Here is a 19,230-nt window from a genome sequence, read left to right as displayed (position 1 = left end):
TGCATGCAAATAATGTTGTATTACTCTTGTTTGTCGTCTTTATTGCTATTATTTTGTCATCATTTATCCAAACGTGATTATTTATAACCAATATATTTATGGTTATTGATTTATTGAATGTATATAATTGAGCTTCTTTAATCTTAAATTGTGCTCATGCTTGCTTCAATCCAAGGAATCTTTGTTGCCAATAAATTCCCTTTTATGCTCAGTCAAAATTGCACTTTTGGCATTATTTTTTTAAGTACATAAATACACACAATTATATTTCAAATTCATTTCCAGTTGTATTATATGTGCATTGTTATATTTTTAAATAGGGTGATTGGTAGTTCAGAATTGGATAATATAATTCTTTGGTGGACTAACTATCCATAAATTTAATTACCTAAGAAGTATTACCTTCCGTTCCATATTATTAACCATATGTTTTTTTTAATTCGAAAGGACAAGCAGTCCCTTTGTTTATAACGTTGGTCTACGTATAATTTGTGCAATTACTCTCTAATTTTATCACAATTACTCTCAACAGACCCAGAGGGGTAACAGAATTATAATGGAGGTTTCCCAACGTATGCTCAAAGATTTTGACAAAACTATTGTCAAGCGGTCATAAATTTAATTAATGCAAAAACTTATAAAACACACTATTCTTGAATTCTCAGGTTTTGGCGGAGATAATTGCGTTCAAAGAGGAGATAATGTGCCCAAAAGTTAACAAAGTTTACACTTTCCAAAACTCGCAGTAAATTACAGCGGATTTTCTAATCTTGAGATGCAAATATCTCCATGCACCAAATCTGAGCATTTGCTGATAGGGCCTTTTGCATATATTTGTGATCAATTTACACAAATTTGGTCAAAATCGGAGAGCATACGCTAGGAGACATCCATTGTGAGTGATATTTACAATTCTTCGACTATTGCGCATACTCGCGAATAGGCTCTGCTTTTCAAAATTTACTTATGACCGTTTCCCTGCAGGATCAACCAATTAATTTCGTGTTCTCTATAATACCCGAATAAACTTTAAAAATTTTACTTCGTCATTCCGGAAGAGATCGCTGTTTAATAGCATTAAGTAGCAACGGCCTAATAAGTATGTCTAATTCTTTTATTTGGCGACTTACGAGGGGTTGGAAATAGCTTCAAAGCTCCCGATGCTGAAAACAAGCACAGAAATAATAAGGAAATAATAGGACTCATGATAACTCAAATCATGACAAATTCCCATTAGAAATGAATTCAAGAAAATTACAATAGGCAAGTAATTTGTAAATTAACGTAGCGGATGTAGACGATTTGGCTTTGTTTATGTGTAATAATTGAACGGAAAGAAACAATAGGGTTGTAAAATTTGGAACCACGCGGTAGAGTCATATACGTTTACATTTTGGTTATAATTTATAACCAAAACTATTATAACTTATAATCGTAGCCCAATTTCTAAGAGCGTATCAGACTCAAACACCAGTTAAGTAACAGCAAGAAATGCCCTGCACTTGATAATCAAGAAAACTTCGAAATTCCAAAATTATGTGACATTTGGTTTACAATTAGTCTGTCTTCATTTATCCAAATATGATTATTTATAACCAATATTTTTATGTTTTTTGATTCATTGTGTGTAATTGAACTTCTTTAAACTTAAATTGTACTCATGCTTGTCTCAATCCGTGGAATCGTGGTTGCAAATAAACCCTCCCGTTTTATGCTCAAATTGCACTCTTTGCAGTATTTTAAAAACAGTAAATACGCACAGTTATATTTCAAATTCATTTCACAGTTCTTTGTACTATACATTTTGTTATATTTTTAAGGTGATTGGTAGTTCAGAATTAATACAATTTTTTTGTAATTGTGAACTAATTATTCATAAATTTAATTATCTGAAAGTATTACCTTTCGTTCCATATTATTTATCATACGATTATATACATATTTATTTATTATATTTAATTACAATTAATTCGAAAGTGCAAGTAGCTTGAACAACTGGATGCAATAGATTTTTGAGGAATCTTTTATTCCAGCTCAACTGCTAATGACAAGCTCATTGCTATTCTTATAATTCGTATGAAATTCTCTTCTTTCTCGTCTCTCGTGACCAGAAAAAAATAAGTGATAAAATTCCCTAAAAAATGATGCAAACAAGTTCAGCAAGCATTGTTTAACACTTTTAACTTAAGTTCACCGTAGCCTTATCTGAAGACTAATTTTTTCTTTATTTTTATAACTGAGAATATATGCACGAATGATTACAAAATATTACATTTCTAAAAGTTATAATCGACTGTTTTAGTATATTTTTAAAGACAAGCGACAGATAATTTAGGCTCGTATATGCTGCATACTTAGGGTCCTCTCACCCATTAATCAACCTGCATAAGCATGATCCCAAACATAAAAAACATGTTATAATTTTAACGTAGCACAACCTTCAATATAACTTACAAGATTAGTCATTTTGATGTCACTTTTTTATTCCTGTATGCAAGATGAGCCTTTGGTCCTTCACATTCTTTGATGCACTCTTCTTTTTCATCTGCTGACCAGGAATTTCTATCCATGCAAGTCTCCCACTGTACCTTTATCAATTTACATTTTTCGATAGATTTGTCGTAATGATTACTAGGTCCTTTGATCCTCATGCACCCGGTCATATTGTTGTTCTCGCAACCTAAATATACACAATGCTTAACATAACATGCATATAATTAGTCTGCTGAAGTTTAATATTGGCAGCATCACTCCCCCAGAGGGGTATATAGCAGAAATGCAGAATACAATGGACGTTTCCCAGCTCTCAAATTGTGACCAAATTAGTGTCAATCGATCACAAATATAATGAGCATGAAATTTGTGTAAATACTATTTTTCAATTCAGGTTTGACGGAGATATTTGCAAAGAGGAGAAAATGCGTTCTAAAATAGTTAAATTTTCGGATGCAAATATCTCTGCCAAATCTGAGCATTAGCAAATAGTGTACTATGCAAATTTCATATTAATTGAAGTGATCAATTGACACTATCAGTAATTTGCTCAAAATCAGAGGGCATAAGTTGAGCACTCCATTGATAAGTAATATTTATGTATAGTTTCTGCTTCTATTACACCCGTATTATTCATAATTTGCTTATGACCGGTGACCTGCAGGATCAATCAACTAATTTTCACGTTCTCTATACCCGAACACTCCTGACAGACGGCTCGTTTTTTTCGTTTAAGGTAGCAGCCACTTAATAAGTAAATATCTAAATATGTATGTTTCTATTATTTTCTGACTTACGGAACGCTGGAATGTAAGCTCCTGATTCTGAAAACGAACACAAAAGTAACAAGACAATCATAGGACTCATGATAACTCGAAAAATAGAAACGATTACAAGCAAATGGTGATATAGATATTCGAACAAATTATACATGCATCTAAAGTAGCGGATGTGGATTATATGACTTGATTTTCATATGCATAATTTTATTAATTGTACTGAAAGAAACAATAAGGTTGTAAAATTAGGAATTTCCATAACTTGTAAGCGTATCAATGACCAAGTCTGGTTTGATTATCGGAACTGGTAATTCCGTGTAGCTTAATATGTAGCTTATCAAAAACGGTAATCAATTTCCGTTGCAGAAAACAATTTTTTCACGATTATTTATTTACCAAGTTCAAACTGGAATCTCACATAGTTATCATGTATGTATTTAATTAACCTTATCTTCTCGTCATTAATTATACGTAACAATATCTTGAATCCTGTTTTTGAGTAAGAGGTTGAAAAGTGTTTGTTCAAAGTGAGAACTATTTTTGATTGAGGTTTTCTTGTACATGTATGTAACAGTTTATAAGTGAAGTTTATTAGTATTTATACAGTTTATTTGTAGGTTATCATCAGTACGGAACTGTGGATTGTTTTGTGGTGCGGATAATAATCAGAGTACTTTTTTTAGATTGAAAAGTTTCATTAATTAATTTTAATTAATTAATTAATCATGGTAATGTCAATGTTTGTCAATGTAGAGTATATGGTATGGAATATATATAGTTACAAGATGGTGGTGGTGGGTGAGGGGGGTGGTGTAAATAGTGTAGTCAAATAGACGAATTGATGACGGGTAAGCTCTTATCAGGGCGTATCGAGAAACATTTACATAACACATAATCACACTTAAATTTACGTGTGGTTGGCTTGAGTCCTCCACAATAATTAAACATGTATGTACAAGTATTAATTAATTAATTAATCATGCAATTAATTCCAAGTTTACTAACTTTTTGACTAGTGCACACATATATTTAGAAGCAATTTACAGATAAGTCCTTAATCATAATTTTAAGCAGAATTGAACTTTGCAGGACAAACATCAGGTAAAAACAGCATTGTCAACATTTTATCATAATGTGAAATCATGAGTTTAAATTGGCATCTGGTTTTTCGAGCATGCATTTTTCATTTGGTTTTAATTTTACTAGTACATTTTCCTTAATTGTGTTAGTTTTAGTTAGTTAAATTCAAAATCATTTAATGTGTCCCATTTCCCACAACGAGTTAGCTTGTTTTAATCCATTATACACTAAGCTAAAATACATTCAGACACAGTGTTATATAATTAGTTAATTAATTACGTAGTTAGTTGGGATGCATATTTACATACTTTTTTGTGAATATAGTTGTGATTGCAGCAGCACATAATTCGTGGTCATGAAGAAATCTGTGTCACAACACAATCAATTCGAAAATATGGACATTTCCCAAAACTTAAACAGTGACATGGAAGAAGATGAAGAAATTAAAAATTGTAACTCCACATTTATGTACTTTCAAAGGAAATGACGAGGAATCTGAAAAATCGAGACGAAACGCACTACAATCACGCGGACAAGAAAAATAAACCGGATGTAATAGAAGAACAAGATCGAGTATGATGATGGCACAGAAGGTTCATTTTCAAGTTTCAGGTGCAGATGTGGTCATAGTTGGCGTCATGCTTGAAGGAGAAGAAGAAGACATAGCAGATGACGAAGTTGAAGGTACAGTTGAGGAAAAAAGGGTCGTCTTAGTCTGACTAATCCAAGAAACGATGGAATGAATCGTGGGCTGAATAATTCCTCGAAGTGCGTTCCTCTCCTTTCAAATGTGTTGGACATATTCCGGATTCAGAAAAGAAAAACCTTGGAACTCGGTCTAGAAAATAGAGTCAAAATTTAGTCAAAATTTCGATTTTTTCTAAAATTATGTGTATGTACCTGATCCAAGTTCATCATGAATAGCTTATCCGTCGGAGTTAACTCCAATTTCTCCAGGGTAAACTGCTTATCAAAGTTGGACACGTCTTTGCGATGTTTCTAGGTAAAGATAACACAAAATATGTTAAAATTTCGCCTTTTTCATAAGTTTTTAATATATCTCATCAATTAAAATCTTCTTCACCTATCAAAAAATCTACAGAGTCAAAAAAATAATGTCAATTATCACTTACCGAGTCCCCCATAAACCCCTCACAAAAAATGAGAATTGTTTTTTTATGCACGCAACATAACACGCAACTAAAAATCTTTACACAAAAAATTAATCAACTCAAATTTTTAATAATGCCCAAATCTACCACGAATTACTTAAGTAAACGAGCAATTAAAATTAACTAAAAAATAAAATAAAAATGCATATTTTTCTTTACTTGTCCATCTACACTTCAATTTTTATTATTATTATTTTTTAATAATTGAGGCAAATAATGCTGCTCCTTAATAGGTAAGTAGGCTTATCAATATTGCGACACATTTTTCACAGATAAGTAACAACATGTAATACGAAAAAAATGGGGTGGTATTTTGAGTTCCTAAATACGTAGCGTCTCATTTTTTCATGGGGGGACAAAATCACGACTTACCCCTCATGCCCCCCTTTCATAATTCTGCATCATTTCACACAAACGATAACAATTACGCTACGAGGACAGAACAATAACACTCCAGAACACGGGACACATTACATTCAGATGAAACATTTATCATATTTTCTTCCCGTATTTCGTGTGTAATGGAAACAATAAGGGAAAAGTTGTAAATATTTATACGTGTTGAGGGAATAAATCACAGAAAAAGCCAAACGTACATATTTACGTATTTATCCTTTAGAGTTGACAACACCTAATTAATTTCAGTAGCAGAGTTACTATTATACGTATATTATTTACTTAAGCAGTTTGACTCAAGATCAGTACGCACAACAACAACAACTACAAAACCATAATTACTTAAATACTATAATTAATTAATTGTGTACCTAATCGTTCCACTACGTAACTGCATGCACCTTATCGTCTGCACCATTCGTAATACGAACATAATTCTAATTTGTAACAGTGTTTAGCCCACAAACTACTCACTAATTTATTAGCATGCTTCTTAATCTCATTGTAATACAACAACGATAAGTAGCTATTTGTAATGTACGTATGTATGTACATCGATCGTCACAATATTTGATTCAGAGTTTACCTTAATAATAGTTTGAACTAAAAACTAACTAATTCGGGAAGGATTGACTAACTAACTAACTTTTAACGAAATTGAGTAATATTTTAAGGCATCATCGATTGATTTCGTATTCATATTCATTCAAAGTACTTCTCTCTCAGGGCAGTTAAGTTAATTAACTAAATATAATTAATTAATAATTGTAATGAGCTCGATCAGGGTAATAATAACACTTTAATGATATGAAGGTCGTAATATAAGGTCAGTCCTCCTTCTGGGCAGATAAGCTGTTTATTATTTACGTCTTTTCTTCCGGAATGGGTTTGGTTTGCTTGCTTGTATTTTTCTTCTTCTTCTAAATCACTGCCGGGGTTGGGGTCACGGGTCGCAGGGGGGAACTATTAGTCTTCATGGAGAGGTCATCAAAACCCGGGACTGGGATGACCACATCGTCCCCGACCATCGGTTCAAAGTGTGGATTACAAAAGGAAAAGCAGGGAAATTCACTTCCATTAAGGTTCGAGAGTATCATTGCGGCATTCTTGTCCGGCGGGGTTAACGTGGTCCGTCCCTTGGTAAAGATGGGGTCAAAGTTCTCACCCAGACGTGGATTTTTCTGGAGAATAGTGCCACAAATACACACAGATGAAAAAACAAAAAAGTAAATAAAAAATATATTGCGACAATTTTTAATATGTAGTAGGTAAAAGCAAGATTAAAAATTTAGTAGTAGTGTAGTGTGTTACCGCTGCAAATACATACTTATTCAGTAGCTGATAAGTGAGGATAAGATGAAAGAGAGAGAAAAAATTAGTACAAAACATGACAAAATTGTGAAGAAAATAAGCAACCCGTATAAAATCTGGACGTGAAAGAAATGATGTTGTCCAAGATATAAAAAGACCAAGAAATCCATCTCCTTCACATCAAATGTGTCCACAAACAACCACCAGAAAAACCCGACCCGCATGGCCTTTCCAATTTATACTCAAAGCGAACATACATCAAAAAACTGCACACAAAGACATTTAAATATAACATGTCATTCACAAAGCCAAAAGCAGACGACATACGCAAATTCGACGATAAAAGTTTAATGAAAAAAGTGCCCCCGAAATACCAACAAGAAAAAAGTAAATATTTATTCTACTCATCGTCATCGTCCCACTCACAATTCTGGGTTTAAAGGGTGGCTGCACTTCCCGATTTTCAATCCTTTCCCAGTCGATCCTCCGAAAGAAGGGGTGGACCCGGACGTTGTTTTCTCCATTGTCCTCCCCCTTTGCTCCACAGCCTAACCGTTTCACCGGATTTTTTGTGAGGAAACCTTTGCACGCTTCTTTCGCCTCCTTGCTCATGGCCTTCGGGTAGGACACGTTGTGATCCGTGATGGCGGCGAAGAGCTCTTCTTCATCCTCCCCGTCGAAGGGGGGCTGTCCCACGAGCATTTCGTAGAGCAGGACGCCGTACGCCCACCAGTCGACAGATTTTCCGTACGGTTGGTATAAGATTATCTCGGGAGCGATATAGTCCGGCGTACCGCAGAAGGTTTTGGTCGTCTTGTCCGTGAGAATGCCTTCCTTGCACATGCCAAAGTCGGCGATTTTAATGTGACCGTCCTGAAAATAGGTAAGTTTCAAGTTACTCTTTGTAGACTTATTTCTATTTCTGTCAGAAATTTCTCAGAAACTTTTGCTTTCTCGGATTTCATGCATCTTAAGGAAACACTACTATTTGTCATTTTTTATCGGAAACAAACCTGGTCGAGGAGGACGTTGTCCAATTTTAGGTCGCGGTAGATGATGCCGCGCGAGTGCAGGAAGAACAAGCCGATGGCAATCTCTGCAGAGTAGAAGCTGCAAAAAAAGAAGAGAGAGATTAGCTTGATAATCAATGGGATATTTTTTGTGACGATAAATGGGTACGGTAAATGGGTATTAAAAAATGCTAAATTAGCCATCTTATGAATTTATGTTTCATGTGCAGTTCATTACAGTAACACAATTTTTTGCTCCGTAAAATGTAAAATAATGCACAGAAATTTCCAAAGAAAACTTTCTCTCATTAATTTCTCCAGATTAGACCAAAAAATTAGCAAACCTATCGTTTGAGTTATACTTCTAAACAAAATATAAAATTCTTGCCAGTGTCGTTAAACCATTACTAAATATTTTCCAAGTTAATTATAGACCTAGACCGTTTCACAACATTTTTAAGTTAATTATTCTCAACTTTTGTAAATGAATGCAATGCTTAGATTCTAATTAACCCGATCTCGTCAAACTTGCATATTTTGTCTATAAACAAAGTCAACTCACACTGCCACGGGTTCCTTGAATTTCCCAAATTGTTGAATTTGGAACATTAAATCTCCTCCGTTTACGTATTCCATGACAAAATAGAGCCGATCCATGGTTTGGAAGCAGGAATGGAGCTGGACCAGGAAGGGCGGCTTGCTCGAAAGTGCGAGGACACGTTTCTCCACCATCGTACACTCCACGTCGTCGTCCTGAATTATGATGTCCTTCTTCAATATCTTTATCGCGTACAGCTCATCCGTCCCCTTCCGCTCGGCTAGCATCACCTGCAAGAAATCATTTCAGCCATCTCAAATCCCTACATATATCAACTCAAAAATTAAAAAACCAAGTAAAATCCCGTTTAGAAAAAACCGTGGGTTCGAATTTGTGGTGCAAATGTGTATAAACACCGGGAGAGCGTTAGAAAATTACAGGTTCTCGAGCAGTTTTAGGAATTTTTAAAGTTTCCGGAAATTTTCGAGTCCGTTTTTTTACGGGTCGTTAGAATTTTCCTGGATTTTCTTCCCCTCGTTTTCCAGGAATTCGAACCCACGAAAAAAGTACCCTTAAAAATTTCTCACCTTTCCAAAACTTCCTTTTCCAAGAACCATCAAGAAATTAAAATCCGTCGCCCGAATGACATCCTTCTTGTTCATGTTGTGTGGAACTTCTTTGTCCTCGACTGTCGGCGCGCGTCGCTCCACGGAGATGGACGACTTCTAAAAGTCGCAGTTACGTACAAGACAAAAATTAGCATGATACATACTTTCCTCCCCCAAAAAAATACAGGATTTCGCTTTTACGACCAGGATTTCACTCCCATTTTCGTCGTACGAAACCTTTTCCACAAAAAAACCTACCTGACTCGGACTCCGCGTGTGAATCGTGGTCCCCTGAGCACCACGACCACATCCACCACCAGGTTTGCATGACAGTAGTGCAAGCAGGGCAGGGAGAGAAGGGATTTTTTAATCAGGTTATCATTTCCACAGTGAAGGTGAGAAAGTTAGTGATTTAGTGAGAATAATTTACAGGGAAAGTTGTGTATTTTTTAAGTGACAGTTATCAAAATACAATCATTTTCAGAGAGATTGTGAGAGTGCGTTGCATTGCAGGGATGCAGTTTCCAAGATTGGATGGAGTTTCAGTGTCACAAAGAGAAGAAGAGAGACAGAGAGGAGCAGCAAATATCAAAAAAATATATTTTTTAGATACATACTTTAGGTCAAAAAATGGTCGAAAAATGTTACCAGTATTGTATAAATTGGTTCAAAAAAACGGACAAAAAAAGATGCAAGAAAGATATAATATTCAAATCAGACAGATTTTCAGTCACACAGTTTTTACTCTGAGGAAAAAAAAATCTCCCAAAAAACGGGCATTTGCAAGACGAGCTAATTACTAATTAACTAACTAACAAAGCAATCTTGACTTTTTGAGACAAGTGTTAAAGAAGACAAATAGAGACACACTTGCATACCGACTATTTACATAGGACTACTAAAATACACACAAATTTACAAATAGAAAGAGAAAGCACACGTAAATAGGACAAGGAACGAATATAAATAAATGCAAGACAAGATGTGCAACTTTCTCTTCTTACCCGCATTTGATTCTTGACCTGCAACAGATCCACGCTCTCCTCGGGAACGGGAACATTGTAAAATTCGCCCTCCTCTTGTGTCAACAGTTTAAACCATCCGTCAACCTGAGGAGAGAAAAAAATATTTCAATTTTTACAGAATTTCATAAAATTCAAGGTTTCTGAACTCGAATTATCTTGAGTTTTATCCCCAGAACTCGCGAAATATTGCAATTTTTACCACAATTTACAGAATTTCATAAAATTTAAAGTTTCTGTACACGAATATCTCGATTTTTTAAATCCGAGAACTCGATAAATATTAATTTTTTTACCTAATTTACAAAATTTCATAAAATGTAGAGTTTATGAACACGAATGATCTTGATTCCTATCCAGAACTCGCAGTGTTGCAATTTTTACCACAATTTACAGAATTTCGTTAAATTCAAAGTTTCTGAACACGAATTATCATGATTTTCTGAACCTAGAACTCACCGGCTGTTTGAGCACTTCCGATATCCCGAAGGAAAGCGACCCCATGAAATCATTTCGTGATGTTCGATCCCAATCCCACACTTCGATTAAGAGACGACGATCCTTGTCCTCTGGTTTCAACTCGCTGCGTACCAAGAAAATAATAACAATAATCATAAATCAAAATCCCCTTTGTGCTGAAAGACGGCATCATCCAAATGAAAATAAGGGGACGAAGACAAACATAACTTTGATCATAATCGCGTCATATCTTCAAATTACGGCCTTTTCTTTCAACCCACGCGTCCCAAATTCTGTACAAATAGTTACTTAATATACGGCGGCAGTGTGCCCCTTGAGGTGCATGAAATCAAGACAAACTGCCCACGATATTTTGCCGTTGAAATTTTGAATATAAATATTTTGAAATGGGAGAAAGCACATTTACGTATTGCAAGTCTAAACCTTTTGGAGTGCCCGAAATAGAATTGTAAAAATTGCAAAAAGTTTTTGCAATCGGTTTTCTTAATACACTGAAGAAAGATTTATGAAAACTGCAAGCAATGCATGAAAAATTGAGTGAAATGCATTAAAAACTGCACGAAATGCCTGAAATACTGCAAGAAATTCATGAAAACTGCACGAAATACATAAAACTGTACGAACTGCATGAAAATCGCATTAAATTCACGAAATCTTCCCGTTCATGAAAACTGCACGAAATACATAAAACTGTACGAACTGCATGAAAATCGCATTAAATTCACGAAATCTTCCCGTTCATGAAAATTGCAAGAAATGCATGAAAAACTGCACAAAATGCATGAAAAACCATCATTACACACACAAACTAAATACATACGTGACTCCTTATATTTCGACCAGTTTTGTCCAGCCACCCGCAAAAAAAATTTGAAACTTTCTCCTATTTGCTTGTCTGTCCCTTGCCCGCCTGCCTGCCCACACATGCCATTACTCAACTCAACTTTACTTTTCCAGCAACACTTTCCCCTGTCATCTTCTTTCCCTTGCGAAACAACAATTCAACAAGAAAATCATCATCATCAGCAACACCTGCTGGCGAGTAGATTTTAGCCCGTTCGTCCAGCCATCCATTTGTGGTGTGGTCGGGGTGAAAGTGAAAATATGGAACGAGGTGAAAGTACAGCACGTTAAAAACTAAACCAGAGGTAAATGAGTCGAGTGAAAGTCTCCCCGTCTGGCTGGGGGGTATCCACCACAAACTATCTCACTCTGGTCGACGGGGGCCGTACAGGAGGCATGACCGCCCCTCCGTTTCTGCTGACTTTTCCATCTAAAACTTGACCCTGGACAAAATTGGTCACCAAATTTACACGCAGCTCGACCCTGCTGGTCACGATTTTTTGCAACATTCAGATTTGTAGCCCCCTGTGAGAAATTGATTTTACCAGTGTGGTATAAAATTTGAAATTCCTGGACAATTATTATTATTCGAAAATAATGCGGTAACAGAATTTTTACCGAATGTATAAACGCCACAGGTTACATAAGGATTTGTTACGCAACCATGAAAATAATTGTCCGAGAATTTTAATTTTATATTCCCGGAAATTGTACAGGGTAATAATTTTATTACCACTTGGTGCCATAACTTTCCCCATCCCACCTGCCCAGCCCCCTCTACAATACAGATAAGTGAATCACATTAGAGATCAAAAGGAGTGAAACAACAATCTAATTTTCTCCCCGCAAAATTGGTCCTCGAATCACAATCAGGGCGTCATTACCGTGAAAAGTATGCAATTTGTGAACCACCACTCATTTAACCAACTGCACACACCAACCACCATGATCACTCGGTGACTACGTGCCTGCTCTCGTCTCGTTCCCACTTCTTCTTTGTTATACCCGGGTTAATTTCTTTTCACCGAATTTACTTATTTTTTATTTATATAACTCTTTCCTTCCCCTTGACCTGATTTTCTCGTCGGTTCAAATCATGAATCCCGGAAATTTTCCTGGCAGAATTTCCATCAAAAACTCAATCTCCTCTCGGCAGAGGAGAAGGAGGAGGTGACAAAACAGAAATGTCCAGAGGGGACGCCGCGCCATTCTCTTGCAGAAGACGTAGATGGAAGAATGGTGACAGGAAATACAGGAAAAAAAGAGGAATCGTATGTATCTACAGCCCTCACCCACAGTTTGCTTGAAGGAGGATGATGAGATCTCCAAGAGCTTTGTGGAAGGAAAAAAATACACTTTTTTTCCACCACTCGTAATGGGATAAGATTTACAAAAGAAGAGAAGAAGACCTAGTTTTTTTCCTTCTTCTTCTCACTTTCCTGACTCTACTTGGCCGTAGAGAGTCAGGTTATAATAATGACTCTGGGAAGGACAGGGTTCGGAAAAGGGGGATTTTTTGATAAAAATTGTATCAGAGTTTTGGGATTTTTTGGGATTTTCTATTTCGAAATTATGCAATCTCTGTCGAGAATAAACTGACGTAATTTTATGGTTTACCTTACAAAGTTACAAGATTTTTCAGAAATCTCAATTAGACGTTGACTTTTCAGGTGTAATTTTTCTAAATATCAACACATAATGTTTTTCATACTTTTTAAGAAACTAATTTTACACGTGGTTCAAATTTTGTACGCACGTGTCCCGACATGTCCACAAAATCATGACCTAAACCTTGCTAAGACGTTGACGTTTCAACCGTAATTTTTCTGCGTAATGTTTTCCAACTGTTTTAAGAAACTCAAGTTATGCATGAACATGTGGTTCAATTTTTGCACGCAAATTTGTCCCACTTCCACAACACATGTCCTAAACCCTGCCTTTCCCCTTCCTTAATTCACCTCCGGCCGCCCCAACCTATGTAACTCACAACTTAGGTCACATTTTCCCCCCTAAAAAAACCTGCCGAGAAAAAGTATACCCATTTATTTTTACAGGGTGTTATAATCATCACTGCTGCTTTCTCTCTCCTCTCCTCGCTATTCTTTTCCTGCGTAAAAATGCTCTTGTTTCATAATCGATTCTCTCCTCTTCTCCGCCCTGTGTGAAAGCTAAACTAACTACTTTCACTCCTCCACTTTCTCCCCGCACATTATAAAACACACGGCCAACTAAGGATAAAGAGTAGGCGGGTACAATGTCTAAGTTAGCCAGGAGAAAATGAGCATGGAATGCCAAAAACCAGGACTCACTATCTTCTTCCCCATGCACCAAGTAAGATGATAATATAATGGAGCTAATTGAGGGTGGCATAATAATAACTGGAAAGACCGCACCACACCGCACAATCTGGTCTCTCCCATTGTCAAAACTTGGCCGAGATGATGACCATGATATCGCGGTGGTAATAATCTACCCATCAAAAACCAAACCGCAGAGAAAGTTGGTTTGTGTCGTGTCAAACTCAAAAGTGAATTCGGAACGGAACTTTCTCTAGACTTGCATTTTGCCGGCCCCACGAACCAACCACCCACTTTCTTTCCCCCCTCTCTCTAATCAATGTCATGAATAAATAAGTAGCGAAGATGGGACAGCTGGGGCTCGTAAAGTAAACAAATACAGGGGAGAAAAACGGATCACGAATTCTATATACGAGGACAGAAGAGGAGTAAGATCAGAAGCAGCATCTTTCTTTCCTTGATCCTCGACGACGACGAAGAAGACAATCCATCACAGCCAGAGGGTATCGTCGGGGCACGAAGAGCAAGAAATGAATCATGTATGTGTAACATACGACCTAAATAGATACATGGGTGGATGTGGAGGTGCACCTTGAGAAATTTTGCGACAGATTTTGAGACCGGTGGGGTGGGTACCAGTTTGGTAAAAGTTTAAAGTGAAATGGTAGCCAAATATTTTGCAAATTTGGTCATTTCTGTATAAATTCGGTCGTTTTTCTCTACACATTTTGTAGGATTTTCTCAAGATTGGTAACATTTTTTACCGGTGTCATATTACCAGTTTGGTAAAAGCTTTGGAAATGTATCCTTGTACTCCCCAATTTTTGCGAATTTGAAATTTCTGTATAAATTCGGTCAAATTTCCTCCCAAATTGGTAACATTCCCTCCCGCAAATTTACCCCTGATACCATCTCGAGCCAGAAATGATGCCAATTTTACCCCCACATTTTTAAGCGTGTCGCCTCTTCGACGGGCCTGCACGACATTATTATTTATACCGTACGTCTCATCCCAGTCTGCAGTTCTACCCGTCGTTGTCCTAATATCGACCAGACGCTGGGCAGAAAACCAATAACGTGTAATCTTATTCTAAGCAAGATGCCCCCCTGTCACTTACAAAACGAGTGTCTCATTCCAAACCGGGTTAAGATTGTTCTTGATCGTTTTCGTCTTCCTCTTTAGCCCAGACTCGTCCGGGATTAGTTTCATTTTCACGTACGGATCACTTGCACCATTGGGATCCATCGGAATTAAGTTCTTGGCTTGGCGAACTGCAAAATTACAATAATTACGACATCATCATCTCGCATTCACATCAGATCATGGACATTACATGCACCCGTAGAAATCTGGGCGGCATTACCGGTCTGGTAAAAAGATATTACACTCTTAATAATATGGTAAAACGGCTACACAACTCTATCGATTGCTAAATATTTGAACCTCGGATACGTAAAAACTTTTGTTCGTACAAATTTTGAAATTCCCAGAAAAGCTTAGTTACATTATATTACCAAAATGCGCGCCACAAATTTTCCTAGCGTGCCCCACAAAATTAATTACTTCCACCCTTCCAAACTCAATTAACCTTCTAACCTTATTAAATATTTATTTAATTACTGTCCAACCCCAATTAAAATTTCATCCCTTAATTACTCACCATCAATCGTAAGCTTGTTCCCGACACAGGTGATTTTCAGCTCGAGCCGCCCCCTTCGTTCGGTGTGGTCGCACCCGCACAAATTTGGAACTTGTTCCTCACATCGTTTATGCACGTTCATGTCACATGCTGAAATTAGAGAGATTAAATTATGACCAATTAAAGAGAAAGCAAACATGAAATTAAATTTGCCCCGTAAAATAATAATAACAACGCGGGGCCGCCCGCCAGTGTTGTTAAATCAGGTAGAATTATCTGAGAGAAAGCAGGGAATTGAGAGTGACACGGAGAAGGAGAGGATTACGAGACAGACAATGCCCGATTAGCCGGCTACATAAACTACTCCGGTATACTACTAAAAGTACTAAAAGACTAGAGAATTGAGAATTTATAAGGTGCAGTTAAGCCAAAGGTGGGGATTTTAGGAGGAGTGAAAGTCAAGTCGTAGCTAATTCCGACGTCTCTTGTTCCCTGAGAGATCCTTAAAACTAGTTCATCTCAGGAGGGGAGCTTGCGAGGTTGATAATAACAGATCTTGATGCCCTTTGGATATGTGGTAGGGTCCTATGAGTGTACTAAAACCCTGAAGTGGTTTGACTCCATGGCCACATTTGCGCCCGCCACACCCACTCAAAAATGTCCAAAAAACGCTTTCACCCCAGTTTTCACTCACTCAAATCCACGCCAAAAATAAAATTTTACTCGGATTTTGAAATTTCTTTCACCATTATACTCCCAGATAGTGTCTTTCTTCAATCCAATATCAAACTCAATTTTTTCGAAATTTTAAGTATTTTTAAAATTTAAAATTCTGAATGAGCATTGTTGTAGTAATCAACAAAACAAATTATGTTTGCGAAATAATCATCAATAAAATTGAGTTTGATATTGGATTGAGGAAAGCAACTATCTGGGAGTGTAATGGTGAAAGAAATTTCAAAATCCGAGTAAAATTGGATTTTTGGCGTGGATTTGAGTGAGTGAAAACTGGGGTGAAAGCGTTTTTTGGGCATTTTTGAGTGGGTGTGGCGGGCGCAAATGTGGCCATGGAGTCAAACCACTTCAGGGTTTTAATACACTCATAGGACCCTACCACATATCTAAAGGGCACCAAGATCTGTTATTATCAACCTCGCAAGCTCCCCTCCTCAGACAGACATTTCAAAATATCGCTTTTCTTTCACCCACGACTTCTTTCTAAAAGAGTTGAATTTCATCAAAAAAAACAAATGGGGAGTCCCTTTATATTGTGAAATAATCGTATCGTTTATTTCAAGTCTGTAAAAAAAAGTGGGAGTTAGTATTTTTCCCTGGGCAGAAATTCTGTGAAAAAATGCAAAAATAAATGGGAGAGTTGTTCGTCAAAATGGTAGCAAATTTCTGAACATTAGGTGAACTTTCTCCCCATTTGTCAATCTTAAACTAGAAATGGGTCAATTTATCCAGGTCGAAAGCCATTTAATTCAAATCCATCCTAAAATTGCAAATTGTGTCTAAAAATATCACGCTTAGTCCAAAATTCTTAAAAATTACAGGAACTTTCTCCCACTTCAAGATCAAATGAAAGTTACAAATCATATCATTTACCTCAAATCCATCTTAAAATTGCAAATTTTTTCTAAAAATATCACGCTTATTCATTAAAATAGTCCCATATTCTTAAAAAATACACCAACTTTCTCTCCCTCTAACAACAAATATAAGTCAAAAACCATATCGTTTACTTCAAATGCATAACAAAAATTGCAAATTCTGTGCAAAATTTTTATATTTAAAATTGACTTCCTCCCCGAATCTCATAACCCAGCTCCATCCTCTCGTTCCCATCCATCCATCCATCCACGTGGGCGACGGAGGAAAGAAAGGAGTCGTCTTCTTCCTCTATCCCTCTCTCTAAGAAGTTGATCTTCCTACTTAACTCATCCATCAGCTTAAAGCAGGGAGCAGCAGTAGCTAATGCTCGGCTTAAGTTCACTCCTAATTTCAAAAACATGACCCATCCATCTCACCCAGAAGAGCATAAAGCCATTCAATATATATAAAAAACCATTTAACTCCACATCCTCTGTTACCCAGATGGCTCAAGCAAAATAAAATAAAACATTCACTCAATTCCTCAACTTCTACTGCATTTTATGTCTCTTACGTAACCGGAACGTCGTCCTAAATACATATCACGATCGGAAATTACTCAATATTTGTCCCATCAATCTAAACCCAACAAAAAACACAAAACCGACCCATCCGAATTCTGGAAATTCCTCGCTTTTTTCGAAAAGGTCATCATTATCATGAGCATGATATCCACATCACGTACAACGTACACCCACGACCAGGCCTCCCCCACACGAAGATGCAGGCAGGCTAGGAAAGCAAATAAAGGGGAAAAAGGTAATGATAAAGAAGAGGTTGATTTTTTGCAGGGTGAAAGTAGGAACGGAGAAAGTGGTCCTTTTCTCCGGGTGAGTGACTAAGAACCGGCTGGGCCCACATTGCATTGTGTTCCTCACTCCGCTTTACATCTTCTTCACTCGACTGGATGAATATTAGCCTGCTTGATGCTTTCTCCACTTTCTCGAGACGAGACTTGTACAGCCAACACAAGGCAACCCCAGAGTCAAGAAGGAGACCAGCATGATGTACAGCTATTTTTTTTACGAGTGTATACACACTCGAGGAATGGAAAGACACTCTTAAAGATTTTGGAAAATGATGGTGTCTATTTTTGTGGTGTGTTTGATAGCATTTTACCAATTGGTACTTAAAAATGTGTAATTACTTGATTATCTATTTGGAACCCAGTAAATTCCGTAAAGTTACAAATGCTGATGTGTCAAGTTTACAAAGGTTACGAGCAAGGGAAACATGAGGCAATTCATACAGGCCTTGGTAGCCTTGTAAAATCCGTAAACTTACAAAATTTTACAAATATTTCAAGGAAAATTAGCTTACAAATTTTTGTAACCTTAATCACTAAGGATCAAGGGCGTCGTTTTCTTTTACAAAAGTTTGTAAAAAAAACACGGATTTTACAAAGTTATCAAAGACTGATTGTGAGTGAATTTTCTCCATGTAATGCTTGAAAACTAACACAAATAACGTTTCAATTTGTCAAATAAATTTCGGACTGAATTTTCCAAATATTTTTTATCAAGCTTTGTAGCCTTGATATTCTCACTATCCCACCATTTTTAAGTGTGTTCCCCATAAGTGGAGAACGGATACCGGAGAAAGTCCTACATATATCCGTCCTCCTTAAATGTGAGCCATTGTAAATATAAAACGATCCTCTCTCCTCTAAAAAAAGTAGATCAAATCTAAAAAATCCTCCCGTAAAAAAGCTAAATAGGATTTCTTTACAGTCAATCTTCTTCTGGGGAGGGTTACGTATTGAAAATCCTCCCTTTTGTCCATAATTCTCTCTCCACGGAGGCAATAATAATGCGATTAATGAACAATAAGGACCATACCCCAAATTTCTCCCAGTTAAAGTAAACACCATCCCAAAATACATAACTTTCACTCTTGGAGAAAGCCCGA

At 36.7% G+C, this 19,230-nt stretch overlaps 1 protein-coding gene across 9 annotated transcripts in view; it reads right to left on the bottom strand.

The window, feature by feature from the left end:
* Window positions 1-3,642: 3,642 nt before the first annotated feature.
* LOC110848043 (calcium-dependent protein kinase C) overlaps window positions 3,643-19,230 on the bottom strand; it is a 41,910-nt gene continuing 26,322 nt past the window's right edge. For 6 of the 9 annotated variants that reach the window (XM_022095131.2, XM_035851523.1, XM_022095133.2 and 3 more), the window contains 10 exons: window positions 15,691-15,819; window positions 15,148-15,301; window positions 10,869-10,992; window positions 10,392-10,496; window positions 9,646-9,678; window positions 9,367-9,504; window positions 8,804-9,069; window positions 8,245-8,341; window positions 7,658-8,104; window positions 5,679-7,101 (listed from right to left, as the gene is read on the bottom strand). In XM_022095131.2, the coding sequence (XP_021950823.1) occupies window positions 6,841-7,101; window positions 7,658-8,104; window positions 8,245-8,341; window positions 8,804-9,069; window positions 9,367-9,504; window positions 9,646-9,678; window positions 10,392-10,496; window positions 10,869-10,992; window positions 15,148-15,301; window positions 15,691-15,819 (1,754 nt within the window). In that variant the 3' untranslated portion in view covers window positions 5,679-6,840. Of the gene's footprint in view, window positions 5,191-5,252; window positions 5,352-5,678; window positions 7,102-7,657; window positions 8,105-8,244; window positions 8,342-8,803; window positions 9,070-9,366; window positions 9,505-9,645; window positions 9,679-10,391; window positions 10,497-10,868; window positions 10,993-15,147; window positions 15,302-15,690; window positions 15,820-19,230 lie in introns of those variants that run through there. The other 3 variants (XM_022095135.2, XM_022095136.2, XM_022095132.2) reach the window with 3 other exon arrangements.

The sequence above is a fragment of the Folsomia candida genome, unplaced genomic scaffold (assembly GCF_002217175.1).
Source record: "Folsomia candida strain VU population unplaced genomic scaffold, ASM221717v1 Fcan01_Sc004, whole genome shotgun sequence".
Classification (NCBI taxonomy): domain Eukaryota; kingdom Metazoa; phylum Arthropoda; class Collembola; order Entomobryomorpha; family Isotomidae; genus Folsomia; species Folsomia candida.
This window is presented reverse-complemented; position numbering and strand designations above follow the sequence as displayed.